Source organism: Oryctolagus cuniculus, chromosome 7 (assembly GCF_964237555.1).
Source record: "Oryctolagus cuniculus chromosome 7, mOryCun1.1, whole genome shotgun sequence".
NCBI lineage: Eukaryota > Metazoa > Chordata > Mammalia > Lagomorpha > Leporidae > Oryctolagus > Oryctolagus cuniculus.
The window spans coordinates 75,842,895-75,867,604 of NC_091438.1; the positions used below are offsets into that span (position 1 = coordinate 75,842,895).

At 49.8% G+C, this 24,710-nt stretch overlaps 1 protein-coding gene across 6 annotated transcripts in view; it reads right to left on the minus strand.

Moving 5' to 3' along the window:
• Positions 1 to 24,710, minus strand: part of SLC44A3 (solute carrier family 44 member 3) — an 80,249-nt gene that overhangs the window by 30,927 nt on the left and 24,612 nt on the right. For all 6 annotated transcript variants that reach the window (XM_017346061.3, XM_008264857.4, XM_002715848.5 and 3 more), the window contains exons 9-11: positions 22,178 to 22,364; positions 9,468 to 9,633; positions 1,305 to 1,461 (exon numbers count right to left, since the gene is read on the minus strand). In XM_017346061.3, coding sequence (XP_017201550.3) covers positions 1,305 to 1,461; positions 9,468 to 9,633; positions 22,178 to 22,364 — 510 coding nt within the window. The remainder of the gene's footprint in view (positions 1 to 1,304; positions 1,462 to 9,467; positions 9,634 to 22,177; positions 22,365 to 24,710) is intronic.

Sequence of the window (24,710 nt, forward strand, 5' to 3'; positions counted from 1 at the left end):
AGCTGTTAGATCTATTTATAAATTTTTTAAGTGCCTCTCTCTCTCTCTCTCTCACACACACACACACACACACACACACTTATATATTTAAAATAAAAAACTATTGTCTTCCTCAAGAAATCCTTCTTCAGGTTTCCTAAGATTGAAGGGTCAATTTCAAAATGGGAGGTCCAGAAGTAGCTAGATTTGCCCTGGCTGTGGAAATGTCTCTTCAAGCCACCAAACTGTAACCAGGCAAGATGTCCATGGGAATACAGGAAACTATTCTATGATCCACAAGCAGTGGCATGGAATGCACTTCAACATATGGAAGCCAGATAATTTTACGTGACATTCAATCAATTGGTCCCAACTGACATACAAACCTTAGATGTTGATTATGGATTTAGAAAGATCAAGATTTCGGATTTCTGCTTTAAGTGACCCAACAAAAAAAAATTTCAAAAATATAATATGAGCCTGTGTATATTCTCCAAATTACTTAAGGACCCAGAGCTATACCCCCAAAGTTGGAATCAGGTAGGTTTGTGAAACTGACCGAGTCACAAAACCTGGAGGTGGGGATGAGGGAGAGTGAAGAGTGTGTGAGAACAGGAAAGCTGGGTGAAGTCCAATCTTCCCTTGTTTGGCAGGCCAGAAATACCATGAGAACAGCTGTTTTCCTGGTGTTCTGGTTTCCACTGGCATTCATAACCAAATGTGCATGGAAATAAAAACCAAGGAGGAGAAAACCCTGGAGCACAAAAGCCCTACAGTTTTCTGTCCTTCAAGCTGGGATGTAGGTCAGCTTGCCCGTTTCTCACTCACAAGCATGAGTGTGCATGCACACACACACCACACACACTCACACTCTCTCTCCTCCCTTCTTCCTCATCCACACCAGGAACTTCCTGTTGTACCCTCTGGGAAATACAAAAGGAAGGGACTATTTCACCATTGAAACAGAAGCAAACAAAGTCCTACTTTCATGTATTTTCTGACTTAAAAAAATGTCTACAGAACCTTGTTTAATTTCACTGTAAGGATCCATGCCATTTTCTGTGTGTTTAAAAGAGCATGAAAACCAGCTAACTCAGAGCTGCTCTCTCTCCACCCCACCTCCACCACCACACAGCAGGCAACCCAACAAAACAGGGGCGGGGGAGAGCTTTGCTGGGGCAAGGGGTGGGACCTCAGGGGCACAGGAGCCTTCTGAATGACCACCACCACAGGTCACCTTCCTGCCCTGGCACCTGCTGTAACTTTCCCATAACTTTTCTGCCACCCAAACACCCCTTAGGACTGATGTTAAGACACTGCCTTACCTTCTCTTTCAGAGTGCTGGAAATACACATGACGATGGTTCTTGGAATCCTTAGCATAGTGATTAAAAATGACCCTTTCACCACTGTTCCTTGGTGGTAATAGAAGAGAATGGAGAGAGATGACAGGATCGGATTATCTGGAGGATCACTTTTATTTCTGGGAATCGGAATAAAAAGGCACTGAATTGAAACCACTATTAAAAAAGCAACCAAAAATCTGTTTCAAACTATTGACATCAATTTTTAAGATTTTTATTTTATTTGAAAGGCAGAGAGAGAGATGGACAGGGAGAGATCTTCCATCCACTGGTTCTCTCTCCAAATGCCTGCAACAACCCAGGCTGGGTCAGGCCAAAGCCAGCAGCCCAGAACTCCAGGTCTCCCACATGGTAGCAGGGATCCAGTTACTTGTGGCATTGTCTGCAGCCTCCCAGGGTGCACTTTAGCAGGAAGCTGGATTAGAAGCAGAGGCACAGGAATTTAAGCAGGCATTCTGACATGGGGTGAGGGCATCCCAAGTGGTGTCTTTTGTGCCATCCCACTAACAACTTGCTAATACCATAATTTACTAGCAATTTACAAAGCAGTGACACATTTGGCAAAGAGTTTTATATTCCTTCGTGGCTAAGGTTAAATTATTTCTTGGAATAATTTAATTCTGTTTGGTAGTTTTCAAGGATATGAACAGATGTAGGACAGAAAATTGTAAAAATATAGACTAATGAGTTATAAACAAATTTCTCTCTTTACAACACCTTCCACCAACCCTTAATCTCATTTTCATTTTCAGAAATTGAATTAGATCACAATCTCCAAGGTTTAGGTTACGCAGGAGCAAGCGTAAACATTGCTGGCATTAGCTCGGTGAGTAACATCATCACCAAATCACATGTCCAGGCTCAGCGGCCAGAGAGGTAACAGTGAGCTCAGGCACACAGAGCCCCGTGTGTTTGGCTTCTGCATAGCTCCAGGCTCCTGAAATCCAGCTGATTTCTCCACTCTCTTTTAAAGGTCACTCCAGCGTGAATCATTTACGGGACTTGTCATGACACAGCTCCCAAGAATGTGTACAAGTCAGTTTCACAGGCAGGGAAAAGAGTGAAAAGGGATGGAATGGGCACAGCCTTTGCCCTACGCAGGATAAAGCGGGACGGGGCAGGGAGGGGAGCGAGGAGGGTTGATGCAACCCTTTGGTGACCCTTTGACTTCCCGCTGATGCCAGTCCTGGACAATGAGGCCCTTTCCCAGAAGGGACTTCAAGGATTCCAAGTGAGGCTTGGATTCTGCATAATGGATTTTTCTACCACTTGCTCGGGTTGCTAGTAAGCCACTCTGAGTGAAGGTTTTGACAACAACCTGGGTTTTAAGAGAGGAAAGGGAACGCGGCCAGAAATGTTTCCCGAGTTGGCAGTGGCTGTGTCTCACTGTTCCTGAAATCAGCTCAGAGGAAGCCGAGAACATGGAAGTGCTGTTGGGAGCCAAAGAACTGCAGCCCTGCTGTCCCAAGAAAGGGTGGCACGTGTTTCAACCCATTGTCCAGTGTGTTCAAAATTGGAAGGCCAGGGAGGCCAGGGCGGACAGGGATTCATTTGAACCTGGTCAGCTACATAGCAGTGTAGGCCAGGAAAATCGGATTCAGTTTTCCCTTTCCCATTTTTTTTTTTTTTTAAGAAATAAAAAGTTGTCAGTTTTTCCACTGTGGAGATTTATGTGCCACAGAACCTCTTACGGTGCTCAAGAGGGCGTGCAGGGGGAAGGGGCTAGTGCTTGTTTTCCATCTGGTAGGGGAATCAATGACTCATGGCCACTGAGGATGGAGCCTCGGGGTTTTGTCCTCCAGGTACTGAGACTGGGGGAGGCATCAACTTTCTGAGACAGTTGCACTGCAACAGGATGGATGGCTTCAGGCAGAGGAGTGTGTGTGCTGCCTTGATTCCCTAGTGCGTAACACACGCTGGTTATGACTCTGGGCTCAGCAGGGCTTGGCTGGAAGAAGATGCTGAGCTTCTAGAAGCTGGGAGAGTAAGAGAACCTAAAGCGAAGGCGCTTGCAACCCAAGCCAAAGCTAAGTAAGTGCAGTGTCCTTCAGGCACCCATCTTAGCACTCTTCCTCATTCCTAGGTAGCATCACCCCGTTATCTGGTGCCCTTGGCTCTGTCCCCCTATCCAACAGCAACACCTGCCTGGAGGAAAAGGGTTGCACCCAGTGAAGCGTAAAATTCTACCTATCTCTACATGTAACCATATTTTGAGATTTGGCCTGGAGTTGGCATGGTGGCGTTGAGCACATCGAGCCAATCCGAAGGCTAGGGAGGACGAGACCTTCCATCAGACGTATACAGGGGTCTCCAGGGAGGGAGTAATGTGCACAGAACTCCTTCTGATTGGGCCACAACCACCCTGCTCTGCTGGGTTGTAGCAGGGAGGAAGACTCAGGCGATGTTAGAGGCTACGCTCTCTCCAGGATGTGCGCATGCAGCCCAGGTTCCTTGTTTTCTGAGACTCGTGGCCACCTGAATGCTATGGCACCTGCACGCCTGGCACCATGCAAAGGAGCCAGATCCTCGGAACACCAACCACACCAGCCTAAGTCACTGGGCAAGGGGTTAATGGTCCACCTACTCAGGTTTTCTAATACCTTTGGGTCATGGTACATAGGTTCTATTTTGCAACTTCCAGCCTCCTGGGATAACACAGCATAAAGTGGAGCAAGCAATTTCAGGGTTGAGGAACAAGTTTTAGCTCCAGTTAGATCCAGCCTAGGGCTCACTAAACAACTCTCCCCACATTATAAAGAATCCTTTTTTTTTTTTTTTTTTTTTTTTGGAGGATTCTGGACAAAGTGTGTGCTGCATGGGCTGGTGGCCTCCAATGTACAACTGGGAGTGAGTTAAGGAGCACTCCGTGGTCCCTTCCTGATATTGCTTTCAGCAAAAATCACTGCAAGATGGGGTCGCCAGGCTCATCTTTTCCAATCCTGCAGAAAACGAGAATTGTCTTTATTACAAAGAACAGGGTTCTTTCGCTTAACTCTTGTTAAGGCTGAGAAACGCATTCGTCTCCATCCAAATCCCTTACTGAGGCTTTGCTATGAATCTGCTTCCTCCCGTCTTCCTTAGCAGATCCAGAACAGCTGGAATCCATCTTTCGCATATTTGAAAATGATGATGAAGTCATGCCTCAAGTGTCCCTTCTCCGACTTAAATGCTTCTAGTTCCTTCCCATCACACGCCTAACAGCACCTTGATGTTTCTCAGTTGACTGCTCTTCAAGCAAATGGTTCTAAAAGGTGAATTTTGCAAGCTGCCCATATCCTGGCACTTGATGGCCTGTAAACAAGCTCTTCAGCCCTCTTAGAGCTTATGAGAATGACAAAGATGAATGCGTTCTGGCTGTACTTAATCCTCACCCTGTGTGCTGGCCAGGACGTGGTATTAAAGAATTGTGAACTTTGAGATAAGAAAAAACCTTGAGGTTTCAAATTTAGACAGGAAGCCAAAAAGAAAGCAGAACTCGATAAAAAAAGAAATAGTAGTGCTAAAAATAAATCATGTGTTTTATTTTAAATTAATTGGTTTATTTTGAAAATCAAAGTAATAGGCAAAGTACCTCAAAAAACCAGGCTTAACCCACGTGGAAGACCCAGATGGAGTTCCTGGCTCTTAGCTTCAGTCTGGCCTAGTACTGGCTAATGTAGCCATCTGGGGAGTGAACCAGCGAAGGGAAGCCTGCTCTCTCCCTCTCTCCAACTCTACCTTTCAAAGAAAAAGAATTTTTTTTTTCTTTTTAAAAATAGACTTAATTGGGGCTGGCACTGTGGCATACCACTGCAGTACTGACATCCCATATGGGTGCCAGTTCACTCCCTGCTGCTCCACTTCTGATCCTGTTCCATGCTATGGCCTGGGAAAACAGTGGAAGATGATCCAAGTTTTTGGGCCCCTGCACCCACATGGGAGACCCAGAAAATCTCCTGGCTTCAGATCAGCACAGCTCTGGCCGTTGCGACCGTCTGGATAGTGAACCAGCGGATGGAAGACCTCTCTCTCTGCCCGCCCCTCTCTCTGCCTCTGCTCTTTTTGGTTTTTTAAAATATTTTTTATTTATTATTTGAGAGGTAGAATTATAGATAGTGAGAGAGAGAGAGAGAGAGAGAGAGAGACAGAGAGAAAGGTCTTCCTTTCTGGTTCACTCCCCAAATGGCTGCAAAGGCCAGAGCTGCACCAATCCAAAGCCAGGAGCCAGGAGCTTCTTTCAGGTCTCCCACGCGGGTGCAGGGGCCCAAGGACTTGGGCCATCTTCTACTGCTTTCCCAGGCCATAGCAGAGAGCTGGATGGGAAGAGGAACAGCCAGGACTAGAACCAGCACCTGTATGGGATGCCGGCACTGCAGAGGATTAACCTACTGCGCCCCAGCGTCGCCCCAGCCTCTGCTCTCTGTAACTCTTTCAAATAAATTAACATATCTTTTAAAAAAATAGACTTAAGAGGAAAAAACAGCAGTTTTTTTTTTTCTCCATCCCTAAGTCTCTCTCCCTGTAGGGCCTATTTAAACTGTTTCTTCTAGAACTTACTGCACACTTCAAAATTACATGTTCTTAATGCTATGTCTTTATTTTTCAGTTTAAGACAGTGTCTACTGACTCCTCACTATGGAAGATTCTGGTTTCCTTTTCTTATACAACCTAAACCCTCTACCTCCTCCACACTCATTGGCCCATCCCCCTCCTTCCCAATGTAATGATAGTGAAGATTTTAGTTCATGCTTAGTGTTTACATTCTCAGTAAGTAATGCGTGTAGTGAATAACATTCACAACTGATCCAAGTAGCTTTTTCCTTTCCTGTACAACTTTTTTCCTGGCATTAATAATTGTCATACTTTTAAAAAAATATTTATTTGAGAGTAAGAGTTACAGAGAGAGGGAGTGACAGAGAGAGAGGTCTTCCATCTGCTGGTTCACTGCCTAAATGATCGCAATGGCCAGAGCTGGGCCAATCCAAAGCAAGGAACCAGGACTTTCTTCCAGATCTTCAACACTAGTGCATGGGCCCAAGCACTTGGACCATCTCCTACTGCTTTTTCAGGCCATAGTAGAGAGCTGGATTGGAAGAGGAACAGCCAGGTCATGAACCGGTGCCCATATGGGATGCCAGCGCCATAGGAGGAGGCTTAGCCTACTATGCCACAGCACTGGCCTGTTTCACGCTTATTATTCACTGGTTTTTCATGGGCATCATTAAATGCTTCACTAAAGTTTAGATCTCTTCTCAACATGTGCAAGCCCAGCTGGTCTCCTCTCTGTTGCAGCGTCTTTTCATGGGGACCTTTCTCCTAGAACACACGGCCTCCTGCTGCACCCCTCACCACACATCTTCTCCACCTGCTGCTCGGCCACCTCCCTGGGGATTCCCTTCTCACCTTCCCTGGTTGGAACCCACTTTCTGAAACCCAGCTGTTCCTCCCTGGCTTGCTCATGAGTTTCAGTGGGACAACATTCTTCTTAGAGAGGATGCAGAGAGTGAAATCTTTTGGGACTTTGTGTGTCTGAGCATGATTTTATTTTCATTTTTCCTTGACTGATATTACAAACAGTTATAAAATTCCAAGTTGGAGACAGTCTTTCAGCAGAACTGTGCCAACCTTGCTCTACTGTCTTCTTCTTTTTTTTAAAGATTTATTTCATTTATTTGAAAGTCAGAGTTACACAGAGAGAGGAGAGGCACTGGGTGGGGGGGTCTTCTATCTGTTGGTTCACTCCCCAGTTGGACGTAACAGCCAGAGCTGTGCCGATCTGAAGCCAGGAGCCAGGAGCTTCTTACAGGTCTCCCATGCAGATGCAGGGGCCCAAACACTTGGGCCATCTTCCATTGTTTTCCCAGGCCATAGCAGAGAGCTGGATGGGAAGAGGAGCAGCCAGGACTAGAACCAGCACCCATATGGGATGCCAGCACTTCAGGCCAGGGTGTTAACCCGCTACGCCACAGCGCTGGCCCCTCTACTGTCTTCTTGCTTCAGAGGGGCTGCTGTTCAAGGTCAGATCCCATTCTGGTTCTTGATCCTTTACATGGAATCTTGTTTGTGTCTCCCTCTCCCCCAAGAGGCTTCTGGAATCTTCTCTTTACTCCTGTCCTACAGCCTTGGGGAACATTCTTTGATAATTTCCTTTCTTTAAGAACAACAACAGCAAAACTTTCCTGCTATTTCTGGAACTTACGTTGGTCAGCTGTTGGATTCCTAAATTTATCCTCTTTTTATTTATCCTCTCTTCTATTATTATTTATTTATTTACTAAAGATTTATTTATTTTATTTGAAAGGCAGAGTTACAGAGAGGGGGAGCGGGAGGGAGAGGTCTTCTGTAGCCTGCATGTGTCTCTTTTCCCAATTTCTTCTGTTTGATTTACTCATTTTGATCTCTTCCTTTCACAAGTGCTCTTCTTTCCATGGTTAACAATCAATGCCTTCCAGTTCAAGTTAACGAGTGGCTCAGAGCTCTGTGTGAGGGGAGCGGCTCCTTGCTTGCTGAGCCTCGCTGTTTGGTTAGGAGTCAGTGAGTCCATTTCACTGGTCGGGGTCAGGGAGGTCTCTGCAAGGCACTACCTCTAGGTCTTTGCTTGGATCAGATGGTTTCTCTAGAGGGGAATCCTCTGGTCTCCTGCTACAGGTTATCACCTTGGCTGCCCGCAACATGGGACTGAACTGTGCAATATGGCCTGCTGGTGGTGGGGTCCTCAGGATTCAGCATTTAAATTTTCCCTCACTGCCCCTGCCCTCGGCACACTGCCTGGCCCTGCCCCAGCCGTGTCATGCACCTTGCATCCAGACCCCCTTCTGGCTTGTAAGTCGAGAGGGCAGAGTTCCATCTTCTGCAGCCATGGAGGAGGGGTGAACGCTCAGCTCATCTTTGGAAGTACATTTTATACTTGAACTTGTGGGCCTTCCTGGGATTCAGTGACTCAGTTCAGCCTGCCCCTCACTTGCGCCTCTGCACTCGGCCAGCTCACAGACGGGTCTCCCAGTCTTTGGCAGAGCAGCAGCCGGGAGTCAGACACCCTCCCTCCAGCCTACACTGAAGCTCCCTGCCCTCGTGCGCTTCCTTTTCACTCGTTTGTGAATTTTCTTTGGGGGGGGGGGGTTGGAGAGTGGGTTACAGACAGCAGAAGGGATTAGGAGAAAAATGCGTAGGATTCACTGGAACTCCAAATCAAAAGTCCTCATTGAAAATGCTTTGGTTTCGGGATTCTGAGAAAATAACCACACTGCACTGTCAGATGCTGCCTGCCAGCCAATTCGATGAGCGTAATCTTTCCTCCCCTGCTCAGGAACAAGCACCGCCTGCCTCCCACCTCCGGCTGCCCGGAGGTCTCAATGCCAAGGGTGAGTTGCTTCCAGGATCCTCCAGGGTCTCTAATGACTTGGCTTCCACACAACGGTACGATATGAAGACCCTGCCGTGTTCTTTACCGGCAAGAGGTAGCCGCTCCAAGGCGTGCATCACCCGGGGCAGAAAATTCATGTTTATCTACTCATTTGGACCGACAGGCCAATCAGCTCTATGGGGAGTCAACTTCCTGTTCCAAGGCCAAACCTGTCATTGTCCTGGTCCTGCCCCTCCGCAGTCTCACAGTGCCTGTGAAGAGCCCCACACAAAAGAGGCCAAGGGTTCATGTGTGTGTGTGTGTGTGTGTGTGTGTGTATACACATGTGCTCACCTTCATGAGGGAATAGAGTATAAACATAGAAGTAATTAATTCTCTACTACTTAGCTATAGGGACACAGATTATATTTTATTATAACACAGAATTTTCTTTAGGATTTAAGATTATTTTCCAAACAAATGTTCTCCTGATTTTCCACTGGACAAAACAAGGGTCACAAAACTTGTTGAAGTATATTCGATATTTAACTCTGAAGTCAAGAAGAATGGGTATTTCTTGAAAAATTAGGCCTTTTCTTTCAGGTATCTTTTAATTCTAAGCAACACGATTACTTCCTCCTTCACCTTCTTTCTCAATTTTCTTAAAGCAAGAGAGCTCGGAAATGGGACAGACTGGAGGGGTAGCATTTCTTCTCACCACCAGATGAGTACCCAGCGATTAAGTCAACACCCCCACCTAGAGCTACCACACGAGACAACCCAACAGTAGAAAGGCTGACCCACCTGTTGAAGTAAGACGCGACCACTGCTCCCGCTACCGTCATCTGCTGGCACGCAAGGATGAATTCACTAGTCCAGAGGAGGCCGACTAAGTGGTACCACCACATGTACCGAACGCCCGAAAGAGGCTCATAGTCCACTCGGCCGCCTGCGCCCACCTGGGCAGTTCCTGAAGTTTAAACACAAGCATGCTTCCATCAGTGCTTCAACAGGCCACGTTTCTCCACGCTTGGCCTTTAGCATTCCATGAGACCACATGTGGGAAGGCTGAAGCACCCAGCATACTTTATGATCTCCAAAGCAAAAACCCCAAACCGAGAACACACATTTAAAACGTATCTACAACAATCGATACAGTGACTGACTGACTGGTAATCAATTTGCAAGACCTCTGACAAATGATCCAGTCCTCACCCCACTTTGTAGATGTGAAGACTGAGGTTTGGAAGCATCAGGTAACCCCTGGAGTTGCACTGCTCCTGACTGCAGAAGGGTGCAGCTGACTCTAACCCCGTGTTCACCCCCACCCCCGCATCATTTCGTAATGCCGCACTTACTGTGTTGATGAAACCACACACAGCCATTAGGGCTGCGTTAGGGAACCCACTTCGCCAAAAGTTTAGACTTCATGAAAAAGACAAGGAAGCTCATTTTCTCAAAGGGATTCAGTTTTCATTTCAAACACAAACTCTTCCAGCACGTTTAAAACATCCACCTTCCTAGTTTCAAATCTCACTTAACCCCTTCCTGGGACAGGTACTTGGCTTTTTGGAGTTGGAGTATCATTCTTTAGAGGGTCAACTTCCTGGTAGTAGTTTGAGACTGGAATGAGATTACTGGAAAAGTGCTTGATAATAGGGCCTGGTGCATAAACACATCACCCCGCCAGTGATAATGATGACAGATAAACTTCTGGAGCACACTTCTGCGTTCAACTGTGGCAAGAAAAGTAGCTCGAACAGTGTTGAGCCATCTGCATGGCCTCACCCTTCTGGGTTTTCCCTCATTCTAAGCAGCAACTCTGCAGATACTGGTTAATCAAGCTGCATTTGATTTCTGGATGTCCTCCCACTATGAATGTGGTTGTTGTTAAAGGTTTTATTTATTTTCACTTTAAGCAGAGAGACGGAGAAAGATCTCCCATCTGCTGGGTCACTCTCTAAATGCCTGCACCAGTCAAGGCTGGGCAGGCTGAAGTCAGGGGATTGGAATTCAACCTGGGGTCTCCCATGTGGGTGGCAGTGACCCAAAGGATCACCTGCTGGGAGGCCTCCCAGGGTGCACATTAGCAGGAAGCTGGAATTGGAAGTGGAAGTAGGACCTGAACCCACACACTCCAATATAGGATGCGAGAGTCCCAAATACTGCCTTGCCCACTGCATCAAACGCCTTCCCCTCCAGGCCCCAACATGCCCACTTGTGTATTTTAAATAAACTACTGCAAGGAAGACGACGGGCACTTTGGTGTTGGTGACACCTACAGCCTGAACAACAGTTAGGAATGGGTTCCTGTTTCCTGTTGTAGCTATAAATTGTCTTTGGGTTCATAATTCATGAGCCTCTAGATGTACACAATAGGGTCTGTGCACAAAGGAAAGGGGTGGGGGAGGCTACTTATGCTATGAGCAACTGATCCCTCCGACGGAGGCCGGTCTTCATTCCTTAGGCACTCTGCCCCGCTGAACAAGAGTCACATTGTAGGGAACAGTGGAACACCTTGACTTATAAAGAGAAGCTAGCAATTTGTTGGACACGGGGCTCACATGGGCTTGCAGGCATCTCTGCTTCCAGTAAGGCAGGGATGAATGCTGTGCTCTCCCAGAATGGACGTGCTGCATTCCCAAAGCAGCCAGGTGGCCCCGGCAACCAGAATGCAAGTTAGAGGTGGCCCAGGTCAGCGGGCTTTGCAAAGCCGGTGCTGGAATGCAGAAGTGCTCTGGGCTGGGGAACACACTGCTCTTCCTCCAGAGCCCATTGTGGCTTTTCAAGAACAGGTTCATGGCGTCACACGGGTTTTGAGGGTGGTGAACATTTCCACAGGGCAGGAGGACTATTTTCTTCAGAAAGTCGGAAGGTGAGGACAACAGCCCTGGATACTAAGAGGGGACCATCTCTCATGCTGGTGCCCTGTGCTGCCCAAACATGGAGTCACACACATCCCAGAGCAGCTGAAGTACTAAGTCAAGATCCATGTAAGCAGGGCCAGCACTGTGGCACAGAGGGTTAAAGCCCTGGCCTGAAGCACCGGCATCCCATAGGGGTGCTGGTTTGAGTCCCAGCTGCTCCGATCCAGCTCTCTGCTATGGCCTGGGAAAGCAGAAGAAGATGGCCCAAGTCCTTGGGCCCCTGCATCCATGTGGGAGACCTGGAAGATGCTCCTGGCTCCTGGCTTCGGATCAGCACAGCTCCAGCCATCGCAGCCAATTGAGAGTGAACCAGCAGATGAAAGACCTCTCTCTCTGCCTCTCCTCCCTCTGTGTAACTCTTAACTTTCAAATAAATAAATCTTTAAAAGAAAAATAAAAGATCTAACTAGGCCTTAAAATCTTTGCCACCCCTTCTCCCCAAAGAACAAAACTTGTTATTTTTGATTGATCAGAGTTTCTTTCAAATGTCTTTGTCAAAGCCATCTCTGGGGCAGTGTTCGGAATAGCTGTTATGATGCCTCTTGGGATGCCCACGTCCCATGCTGGAGTGCCTGGGTTTCGGTCCTGGCTCCCCTCCCAGTTCCAGTCCTGTTAATGAGGATGCCAGGAGGCAGTAGGTGATGGCCCAAGTAAATCAGGCCCCTGCCACCCACATGGGAGACCCAGCTTCAGTTCCAGGCTCCTGGCTTTGGCCTGGCCCCGCACTGGCTGTTGTGGGCTCTTGAGGAAATGAACCAGTGGATGAGGGACCTCTGTGTGTTTCTTTCAAATGAATAAAATAAAATTTTAAAAAGTTTTCTATCTGTTCAGGTCAGTTATGAGAATTCTCTTGAGGGCAGCATCTCTCAACCCAGCACATCCACTGCCATTTTAGCCCAGAGGCTTCTTTAACGGCAGTGGGCCTGTCTCGTGCAGGGCCGGTGTTGACCGGCAGTCCCTCTATCCTCTGGATGCCAGAAGCTTCCCTCCCCTCCCCACTTATGAGGGCCCCTACCCGGCTCCTGTACTGCCAGATACCACCCCCATGGCAAAATCGCCATTTGAAAGCCATTGCTTTACCCAATCAGTCACAAAGAATCAGGCACTCTGACTTGAGGAGGGAAGCCTGGAAACAGAAACAGGATACAACCTGGAGCCTGTGGGTTGCAGAGCCAGCGCGTGGGTGGGGCAGACCCACTTGGGTATACGACTGCCCTCTCCTGGACGGCTGTGTCAGTGCAGGCAAGATCCACCAGTTGGTTTGCTATCATGGACGGCGCTGCAGCTACCACTCAGGGCGGTTAAGGGGTGTTAATGAGAACCGGACTATGGATAGAGCCCAAGGTATGATGGCTTTCAGGAATGGTGGTCAAAGGGTCTTTTAACTTGCTTCCAGGCTCAGCTCTGACATACATGACAAGCAATCTGGGCCACAGTTCCCCCATGGAAAATCTAAGGTGGGTAGGATGGCCCTGGGCAGTGGCTGCAGGCCTGGCCTTGAGGGTCACATAACTGAGATGCACATCTCTGCACTGTCCCCTAATGACTGGCCAAATGGCATGCCTATTTTAAAATCAGGTCGCTTCCTTTTTAAAAAAATTTTTTTCTTTTATTGAATTTATTTGAAAGCAGACAGAAAGAGGAAGAGACTGAGAATTCCCATCTGCTGATATACTCCCAGGGTGAGTCTTATCAACATGAGTCCATACCTGATCTCCCTAATGCTGAGGCCACTGCTCCCCTAGAGTCTACCCTTTGTCACCTGCTTGAAGACATCTCGAGGGCAGTTCTCGCCCTGTGCATGGAAATGTTCCCCTCTCCCGAGTCCTGCTGACTGACTCCCATCCTGAAGACACCTGGACTCCAGCTTCCTCCCCATCTCTCCGCATCTGCTCTTCCCAATGCACCCCTCCCGCTTCCTCTTCACCTGCTCCCACCATGAATCCCTCCCTCTCCTTCCAAACAATGTTGGTGCACCTGCATTCTTCTGAGTTCAGCGGCCAGCCCTGGATCGTGCTGACCTAGCAGCACCTGCCACACTGGATCGCCTGCATGCCTCCAGACACTTTCCCTGAATTCCAGGACACCTCGCTCTTTCTCCTCCTACTCGGGCCACTCCCTTTCAGTCTCCAATGCTGGTTCCTCCTCACCTCCAGGGCAATTTAGCCTCAAAGCCAAGTCCTCCAAACTCGAACTCTTCCCTTCACTCTTTCTAATCTCATGTATTTGAATACTGTGTACCTGCTCTAAAATTCCCAAATGTAAATCTGCAGTTGGGATCCCCGCCCCCAACTTCAGACTGACATAGTTCACTGCCCACTGGACATCTCTATCCAGCTGTCTACAAGATATCTCAATGAACACGATCAAAAATTAAGTTCTGATCTACTCCCAAAACTTGACATCTTGCCCCGCCTCGGTCTGCTGTCATCTCCTCTCCCAGGTGCTCAGGATAACCGACCTCAGAGTCGTCACTTCCTCCTCTTTCTTGTGCGTCCCTCACCTAAAATGTCAGGAAATCCCGAGGCCCCAGCTTCACAGCCAGTCAGGCCCCTTCCAGCGCCGTGACCCTGATCTGAGCCACCACCACCTCCTCCTCCCCAACCATGCCTACCACACCGTCAGGTCATGTTTCTATCCTACTTAAATCCTGGCAAGACTTCCCACAAGAGATGGGATGCCAAAGTTCCTATACAGGCCAACGAGGCCTCAGGAACTTGACCCTGTGCCCTCCCACAACCACTCCAGTCAACTCACTGGGCTTCCTTGCTGGTCCCTACACCTGGGACATTTCCCCTTGCCACCACCAGCCTCAGGGCCCCTCCAACCTTTGCTCAGCTACCACCTTATCATTGTGGCCCCCAGAACCCAACTTTTTTTAAAAAAGTTATTTATTTGAAAGGCAGAGTCACACACAGAGAGAGAGACAGGGAGACAGAGAGATTTTCCATCTGCTGGTTCACTCTCCAAATGGCCACAATAGCCAGGGTGGGTCCAGGCTAAAGCCAGGAGCTAGGAGCTTCTTCTAGGTCTCCCACATGGGTGCAGGGGCCCAAGCATTTCTGCCATTTTCCACTGCCTTCCCAAGTGCATTAGCAGGGAGCTGGATCGGAAGTGGAGTAGCCAGGACTAGAATTGGTGTCCATATGGGATGCTGGCGTCACAGGCAGCAGTTTAACCCTCTACACCACAGTACCAGCCACATCACCCAACTGAAAACTACACTCCCATCCCCCATGCCTTTCCCAGTCCTCATCTCTTCTTTTTCTTCACTTATCAACTTTCAAAGAACCATAAAATTCCCTATCCTATTTAATGTCCATGTCTGCCAACCTTCCTACGTGGAAAGAAAGCTTTGTGTTTTACATCTAACAGGGTCTGGCACAAAGTAAATGTCCAATAAATATTACCTGAACGAATGGAGGTATGGGTCGTCTTCTTCAAGAAATATATCCTATCAGGGATTTGGAGGCAACCTAAGAGAGCTGACCCTAGACAGCACCCACGTCACCTGGAGGGGATTCACTGCACAGCCAGCTGGAACTCTGCGTATTGTCCGCAAGCCTTAGAGCATGGCAAAGGCTATGGAGATGTAACAGTGACCATCAAAGGCCAGCCAGCTGGCTGGGATAATTTCCCAAAGGAAGCAGGCCCAACTTGAAAGGGCTGTGCTTTCTAGCACATTCTGTGTACTCCCTTGGGCCTCTTCCAGCAAACGGGTCCAAGGATCCTGTGCCTCCCATCCCCCAAGGCTGTGACCACATCCTGTGTGTCTCCCACTGGCTTCAGCTTCTGCTCTGGCAGAATGAGGATTAGGGACAAAGAGGAAAGTCTCGCTGATGGAGAACCCCCAGCTTGCACATCTCATGATACGGATGTGAACTCCCTCACCAAGTCTGCACGCACTGCTCCCGTCAGGTGTGACACACTGAGCTAGCAGGCTCAGGAAGGAAAGGACTTGTCGCTCGCCTGCAGGGCCTCTTACCCTTGTGCAATGAGGACACTGCTTGCGTTATTGTTCTTCGCAGCACTTGTCATCAGGGACATGTATTTACTCGTCCCCTCTGTCATCACTCACGAGAATGTAAGCAGCCTGCAGAACAGGGCCTTGGTTGTACTCACTGCTGTATCTCAAGTACCCAGGGCACCTGGCAGCCCACAGTGCAATTCCAGGGCTCAACACAAAGCGGGCATGTAAGAATGAAGTACATAAAAACATTACAAGGAAAAATACGTAAGTACAGAGGCCAGCACTGTGGTGTAGTAGGCTAAGCCTCCGCCTGTGGTGCCAGCATCCCATATGGGTGCTGGTTCATGTTCCACTGCTCCTCTCCTGATCCAGCTCTCTGCTATGGCCTGGGAAAGCAGTGGAAGATGGCCCAAGTCCTTGGGCCCCTGCACCCCTGTGGGAGACCCAAAGGAAGCTCCTGGCTCCTGGCTTCAGATCGGTGCAGCTCTAGCCATTGTGGCCATTTAGGGAGTGAACAAGTAGATGGAAGACCTTTCTTTCTGCCTCCTAAATAAATAAAGTCTTTTAAAAAACCTAAGTATGCCTCAGAAATGTATAGAACATTTTGTAACTAATACCATATTCAAGGGGCAGGTATTTGACCTAGCACTTGAACTGCTGGTTAGGATGCTCATGTCCCATAGTGGAACGCCTGGGTTTGACGCCTGACTCCCACTCCTGATTCCAAGTTCCTGCTGGTGTGTACCTGGGGAGGCAGCAGCGATGGCTCATGTCGTTGGGTCCCTGCTAACCACATGGTAGACCTGGACTGAGCAGCTGGCACCTGTAGAGTAGACCAGTGGATGGGAGTTCTGTTTCTCTCTGCCGCTCAAATATTTATTATAGATACTACATTTATAATAATTATTATTAGTTATTTTCTTGAGACAAATCTTGAAAAATGAACAACTTCTGAGGCAGTTAGGGGTAGAGACCTGGGGTGAGCGTTGGGAAGGTGGTTCTGGATGGAGAACATAGCAGGAGCAACAGCACAGAGACACATGTGGACACTGCCTACCTTGGCACCTGCCAGATGGACCCTAAACCTCTTAAAAAGCTGGAAATGCTTCAAATCTCTCCTGTCACTCTCCTCCTGGCACAGGGCTGGACCACTGGCAGGCTTTTGTGAAATAAATTCAATTATCCTTTATTTCTATGATAACTTAAAAAAAAAAACCAGAAACACATACAATGCCCCCCCCCCCTTTTGACAGGCAGAATTAGACAGTGAGAGAGACAGAGAGAGAAAGGTCTTCCTTTTCCGTTGGTTCACCCCTAAATGGTCGCCACAGCCAGTGCGCTGAGCCGATCTGAAGCCAGGAGCCAGGTACTTCTCCTGGTCTCCCATGCGGGTGCAGGGCCCAAGGACTTGGGCCATCCTCCACTGCACTCCCGGGCCATAGCAGAGAGCTGGCCTGGAAGAGGGGCAACCGGGACTAGAACCCAAGGTGCCGGCGCCACAGGCAGAGGATTAGCCTAGTGAGCCGCGGCACCAGCCTGACAATGCCCTTTTAAATCCTCTTCTCAACTATGTCAGGCAGAGCCGAGGCTAAAGCACAAGCTGCAGGCAACACCAAGCATCCTTAGCACTAGTTCATCCATGTTAGAGTCCTAATTTTCCCTGCAAAAGTGGCAGAAGGAGGATTAACATCCACGTGGCCAGAGCCAGCCTGGACTCCAGGTCTTTTGGTGGGAAGCCCTCTGAGCCCACTCTGCTCAACAAGCCCAGGCCTTTGCCTATCCCATGGTCACCATGCCTGCTCCACACACCCTTGCAACCACCTCTTCTAACTGCAGCATGGAGCTAAGGGGAAACTTATCCTTCTCTGCTACATGGGTGTCTCCCACTGCACCATCTCCAGGGCTTCCAGAGCACCTTAAGGACAACTTGGGGTGAGCGATTGTCAGACTCTTTCCAACCCACAGCGGCACCTGCTGGATACTCAGGGAAACTGCAGTTCTCATTTTCCCCATTGGACTTTCAGAGTCACTGTCACACTGTTGGTGGCAGACGCCTCCCAGTGGACTAGACAAGATCACAACTGGGGCCCTTGCTCTGCTGTGTTGAAACAAGCCCCAAACAAACCAGAATGCATCAGTGAGTTGACAGACTGGCAGACACAAGAGAAATACTCATCTGACCAAGCACGAGCAACATATGTCCACTCCTAGCTTTTGCTGTATTTTTCTTGTTTACACAAAATATGAGCATGAACTCATTCAACCATCTGACACATAAGAAACTCACAACCACTCACCTACTTTGGAAAGCCTCCCACAAAAGCCCTAGACTGAAGAGAGAGCTTGTCCTCACTGTAGCTGCCTAGGGGACGTGAAGAGACAATCGGGCTCTGTGCATGGTGCGTTCAGGAGACGAGACGGCAGCTCACGGTCTCTCATGAGTGCAGCTGGGGCAGCTCCTGAAGATCAAAGTGGGATGCGGCTGCTGACTTGCCCGTGGGCTGCTCTGGCACCAGGTGGACAGGCTTTGGGAAACAAAGGGCGTTCTGTGCACCTGGGTCAGCCGACAGGTGAGTGGAAGGCGAGTCAGGCGGCCTGAGAGGCCAGGCTGATCCAGTTTCTCTGATGCCCAAGGCCAGTGGAGAGGGGTGGGGTGGGGTAGGGGGGCTCTGATCCACGTAGATGTTGACATCCGGTGGTGGGCCCTGGTTCCCTTTGTGGCCTCCTCTGCCTCTCACCCTTGCCATCTTGCTCCTTCTGCTGATGGAGAATGGTCCCACTCTGCACAAGATCCCACAAGGCAGCTGCATAATAGCATGTTTCCTTCTGGCCCCAAGTACAGGCTCCTGGGCTCCCTGCCCCTCCTGCTCTCAATCCTGGCAGCTGGGCAGCCTCACTGCTCTGTAGGCCGTGGGCTCAACTTGGGCCCCAGCAAGGGGAACCTATGGGCAGCAGGTTGACAGCTCACCCCCTCTGACCTCACCTCCAGCTCTCTCTGCTGGATCCACTTTTGCTGCTTTCCAGCGTGCTATTGTTGCCAAGGGGCTTGTTGTATAAGGGCCAGTGTGTCGGAAGCTTGGTCCCCAGTGTGGCGAGGTTGGGGGGCAGTGGACCCCTTAGGAGGTGGAGTCCAGTTGGAGGTGACTGGGGATTGGGGTGCTGCATTCTGGGGGGGTGCACATAGTTCTCATGGGACCCTGTTAGTTCTGGAGGGAGGGCTGTTTTAGAACAGCTGACCCCTCCCCACTCTCTCTGGCTTCCTGTCTCCCCAGGTGACACCTCGCACGTGCACTCCCACCCCGATGCCAGCTGCCACGGGGTCCTTGCCAGAGCCAGCAAGGACTGCTGTGGACTTTCTGCCCCCAAAGCTGTGAGCTAAATAAACCTGTCTTTATTATAAACTACCCAGCCTAGGGTGCTATTGTAGCAATGTACAACAGGCCAATAGAGAGCTTATCCTCTGAGCAGCCGCCGTAACAGTGACGGTGGGCCAGGCCCTGGTTCTGCTGCTCCAGTGGCTTCCCATATTTTTCCCATCATCATGTTCATCAGGCCTGATTGCAATCAAGTTCAGTGGTCAGTTTGTCCCGCTCGACTTGAAGTGAGCAGAGACAGCTGGGTCTTGTTCCCCACCTTTGTCTAGAGCCTCGCCTAGCGCCTCATCCCTACCGTGCTCACCACATACCTGTGAATTAAAGGAAGGAAAAACACGCCCTGCTCCAAAACCTAATGGGTTCTGACCACAGGCACAGCCTACTTTATCCAGACTCAGCAGCCACCAGCGGCCAGCGAGTTGGGCCACCCATGCTGTAAAGGAGCAGGTCCTTCACTGGCCCTCTCCCCTGTTTCCCAAGACATCACCCAACCCCGGGGAATTCTCTGGGGGCTATGGCTCCGGCACCTCACAGCCACCGCCCAGGGTCCTGGCCCCGGACACCTCCTGCCGTACCTCACGGCCAGCTGGCTCTGGCTGTCAGCCTGTGGGTCCTCTGTGCTGCCCTGCAGCTGCAGGCCCGGGCACCACGCCACAGCCAATGCCTGCACGGAGAAGGCGGTTGCTGTACCTCAACAGTGCTTCATCTTGAACAGATAAACCCGAGGAGACCTGGTTTCTACTTCCTAGCTCTGCCTCCCAGACACAGGGCAGGTGTATGGCAGTGGGAAGAGCTTGGCTCGATTCTAGAGCTGCGGAGCCAGGGAGCCACCACACTCTTGGCTGTACCTGTGTGACCCGCACCAAACGACTTCCGGAGAACCCAGTGTCCTTGCCTGCAACTCGAGTGCAACCTCACACAAATCACAAGGGGACTGTGTTGCCTAGAAGGGAGACCACAGTAAGTACCTAGTACACGGCTGGAATCTGGGAAGACCTCAACAGTGCTTGTTCCCTTCATGCACCAAGGCCACTGTCCTTTCTGACTGGGACTGAGCACAAGGCAAGCAAGCAAGCCACAGGAACTGTCCAGTGCGGCTCTGGTGGAGACCTCTGTCCCCCTCTTCTCTTGCGGGTCATTCTTCATTGTGCACGGCTGCCCCAGATGAATCACGTTTCCTGGCTTCCCGTGCAGATAGGATGTGGCCAGTGGGGTTAGCTGGGAGTGTGCCTGTGACCTCTGGGAAGGGCACGCTTGTCTTCCTGCCACTTCCTTAACAGAGACACAGTGTGTGTGGGGGGGGCTGCACTGTGGCGTTGTGGGCTAAGTCTTTGCCTGCAGTGCTGGCATCCAGTATGGGAACTGGTGCATGTCCTGGCTGCCCCTCTTCCAATCCAGCTCTCAGCTATGGGCCGGGAAAGCAGTGGAAGAGGGCCCAATTGCTTGGGAGACCAGGAAGAAGCTCCTGGCTTCCAATTACACCAGCTCTGGCCATTGCAGCCATTTGGAGAGTGAACCAGCAGATGAAAAACCTCTCTGTCTCTCCCTCTCTCTGTCTCTATCTCTCAAATAAACAAAATCTTAAAAAAAAAAAAGAGAGAGAGAGAGATGGTGGTTGGAGCAGGAGTGCCTGTTTTAACTACGAGGTGGAAGCAAGGAGTGGAGGTTATGGAACAAGAAAGAAGGTACGTGGCTCCTTGGCTATGTGGGCATGGCTCTCCTCCTCGTGGACTTCATCTACTTGAGCAGGAAATTAGCTCCTCCCTTGTTTAAGTCCCTGCTCTTTTGAGTTTTCTTTCACTCTCAGAAAAACGTCATTCAGACTAATTACAGGATATATCTGTTTGGCCAAGGTTCCTTCCTTGATAATAAGCAGAAGTTCGCTGCAAGTCTTCCGGAAGCTTCCAGACTCCCCTGCAAAAGAGCCTGCCTCTAGGGCATCTGTGCCGTTTGGAAGGAGCGCTTCCAATGGCAGCCTGCTGGCCATCTTGATGCTGGGCTTCAGTTATTCCAGGGGAGAGGAAGGGGGAACCAGGCCAAGAATCACCTTCGCAGCAGTTGTGAATAAGGGACAAGACAAACTTGATTAAACATTAAGGAGCCTCATTAACCATGCAGATTTGACACCTGCTGTGGCTCCCATCTGCCTGGCCAGAGTCAGCGCGCAACCTGCTCTTTTGCACTCACATCAGAGTGTGACTCTGGGCCTGGACAAGTCATGGAGAGGAGCGGAGGTGCAGGACAGTGCTGTAAAGGGAAGTGCACATTCCAGCTGCCTGTCTTCACGCTATTTGCTAGTCCCAGTCCACGTGTCCTCACACTGTTTGTCACCAGCCTGCACTAAGACAAGGAGCTCATGCCAGAAGGCAGAGCAACCGCACCGCTAAGCTCATCGCTTTGTTCAGCGGCATCTTTATTCCCCACAGCAGGACTTTCTCAATGAAGGGAGCAATGGGGTGACGGATGTTTCGGCATCAGGCTCCATACCTGGTTCCAGATGGCACCTTGAAAAGCACTGCTGTGACATGTAGTTGCCCTGTTCATGTCATCTATAAATATCTATATAGACATCTATATTTATATCTATATATAACTGGTTCACCCCAAAACACCTGAATCCGAATCTCAGAAGAGGCTAGGACCCAAGGATGCCTATTGTACTAAGGCACCACAGCTGACGCCGAGGCATTCCTTCGGTGGGGAACCACAGTTTGGATATAACAAGATGATGGAGGATATGGTGTTGTTTTTTTTTATTTTTTTTTTATTTTTCAGGACCAAAGCAATGTGAACTTCCACTCTGCGCTTGATTTCAACTTGAGCTGACTCTGCTGGGCACAACAAACTTTAAGCCTGGGCTTTCTTGGCTTCCTCTTTATCAACTACTGACTTGAGAGGGGCTGGTAAATTACCTTGGAGAAAATTTCAGCCTGGAGATGTTTGATAATATTCTTTCTCTTGGCCTTTGTTCATATGAGGATTATAGTCGTCCATAAAGCTTTCAGTCCTTACTGAATTTATTCTCTCATGAAACACAAGCTCAACTTCTTTATTTTAAGTCCACACAAAAGAGGGAAAGGCACTTCCCGCTGTCCCCTGACCCAGCCATAACACCATCACTGCTGTCATCAGACACCTCTGGTGGAGTGGAGCCGTGGTGCCCCCAGAAACAGGCCCACAGCTCCATAACAGTGACGGCCTCTGTAAACAACTCCAGGGTAATGAACTCACCCAGGCTCTTACCTGCAGTTCCCAGGCTCAGTAGCACGGCCACCCAGAGGACCCAGAAGAAAATGAGGATGGCAAATGTCCACAGCGGCTGGCATAGCAGGAATGGAAAGCTGCGGATGGCTTTATTTGTGACTTGGAAAAGCTCCACCGTCAACTTGATTCTCTTCCTGAACACAAAAATCAAGGCGAGCAGGATTACCTGGTGAGAAAGGGGTTAAATTATTTCAAAATAACGGAGCACCAGGTAGAGACAAAAACAAACCCTACTGCTTTACGTCTCTGTACACAGCTTTGCTAAGATACTCACTCCTTTTGTTATCATTGAACAGGGAAATTCTCAAACCCCTACTTGAGCATCTACTGTGTTGCTGGGCCCTGGGCTCCAAGTTACAGTAAAGACAGTGAGCAAGATGCAGTCCTTCCCTAAAAGTCCTTGAGGTTTTGTTAGAGAGCAAGAGAAACATGAGAATGAGGTCCTTCAGGGTCAGGGAGCTGTGTTTTATTCCCTCTGCCCCAACCCAAGATACTGAAAGAGAGAAAAGACAGTGCAGGTGCTCACAGCAGCCCTCCCTGCCATATAGCTACCTACACATGTCTCCTGTTGGCCGAACAGGCCATCCTTCACCTCACAGCCCCCTCCAGCCACTCCATCTCTCTCCTTCTCCTCCTCCTCAGGGCCCAGCTTCTTGGCTTGTCTATACTCACACCTACAGCCCCACACAGTCTTCAAGAGCCCGCAAACCCCCAGAACCCAGTGGTTCATCCTCCCATGGATGCCGCAGCTCCTCTCATCCAGACCCCAGTAACTTTCTGCCCTGAGTCCCCCAACTCATCCTCACCCTGCCTCCATTCCTCAATCTCCCTTGGTAAAAGGTAGAGCCAAGATGTCAGCTCCCTGCTCAAAGTCCATCAGTGGTTCCCCAGCACCTCTGGATAAAGGTGAAACCCATGCAGATGGCAGTTCAGGGCCTTCCTGATGGACCCCTCCCAGCACCTGCACCTGAGGTCTGTGCAGGCCACGCTCCTGCCTACTCTACTCTCAGCTGAGCAGAGGAATGACAGTCAAGAACAGTGTGATAAAGTGCAGAAATTTGTGCTGGGAGCAGCCCCTCCTGGCCCTGTGGTGCATGTCGGGGTCAGGAGTGCCCCTTCCTCCTCCTAGCAAGACACTCAGCAGGGGTCTGGATAGTTGAGCAGAACTCCTGTCTCTGTTTTCATTGCTAACACAACCAACAAGGAAGGGAAACTTGGTTTGTTATTTACAATTCTATCAAAGCAAAGGGATACCTTTAAGCAGATAAACCAGGCTTCCAGTTCCCAATGGAATGCTAACAAATGTGTTTTACCACTTGTGATACATAGATGCTTTACATCTATCTACACACACACACAGATAATCTATATGGATGACACAACTGACACTGATGCCCTCCTGACACTCATAAGAACTATGCAAGGATGTCCAGTAGAAAGGACCGTTAATCTCTACTCCACTGCTTCCCCCAATCTTGATAGAGATCAGTGTCACCTCCTGGGGCTGGGCTGGGCTGGGCTGGGTGGCAGCAGAGCTGACTCACTGCCCAGAGGTCAACACTCTGATTCCTCTGGGCTCTGGGCTTTAGGCAGCTGAATTTCTACCTGTTCTCTGAGCTGATGCCCTGAGGTGAGTATTTAATGCGACTCACCCCAATTCACCCATGGTTGCTAGACGCTATGTTGAATCTACTTAGGTAGTGTTCACAGGTGGCCCTCACCTTCCAGAACAATGTTCTCAAGTTGGCTTGCCAGGCAGCTTCTGAGAAGTCAGGAGACATAAACACTGCCCAAGTAGAAAAGGCAGTGGACAGGGGTCTCTCTGGGATCCAGGTGAGGACACAGGGGGGCAGGGAGCAGGACACAAGTGAGGTGAGCTGTGAGGGAGGTGACCCTCCCTCTCCCTCTCCCCCTTCTTCCGTTGCTCTGGGAAAGGGGAGTGAGGGAAGGGGAGAAGGGCCGCTGATCACTTCCTTCCCCTTGGAGATCAGTGCTGGACTGGGGTGACAGCACCTGGCTTTCTCTTCTGGTGGGCCACGTGCCTGCCCTGTGCAGAGCTCTGTGGGGGCAGATGCTGGGCTGGCTAGCCAGGATCCAAAACAGGGCAGGCAGGGCCTTCCTTGGGCATGGCCCGCTCCTAGCTGCACAGCCAGCACAGCTTCCTCTGGGCTCAGTTCTCCAGCAGAGCAGGGAGCACTGCCCTTCAGGTAGCATTAGGACCTCCCCACCCTCTCCCCACCCACTCTGGGTGAACTCTGAGCTTCAGCTGTGGATACACCCTTTGGGGAAGGCCACACCCCTGTAGACAACTGTGAATCAGTATTGTCATTTGACAGATAAGGAGCCCAAGGCATGTCTCCCTGCTCACCCCGTGGGTGGTGAAGCTTGGATCTGGTGGCCCACGATGCTCCAAGGCATCAAGGCACAAGGGAGCGCACATGCTGAGGGGGAACAAAAAGCAGATTCTAATCTATTCTGGTGAGGAGGTGGTGATTTGGATGTCGGAGTGGGC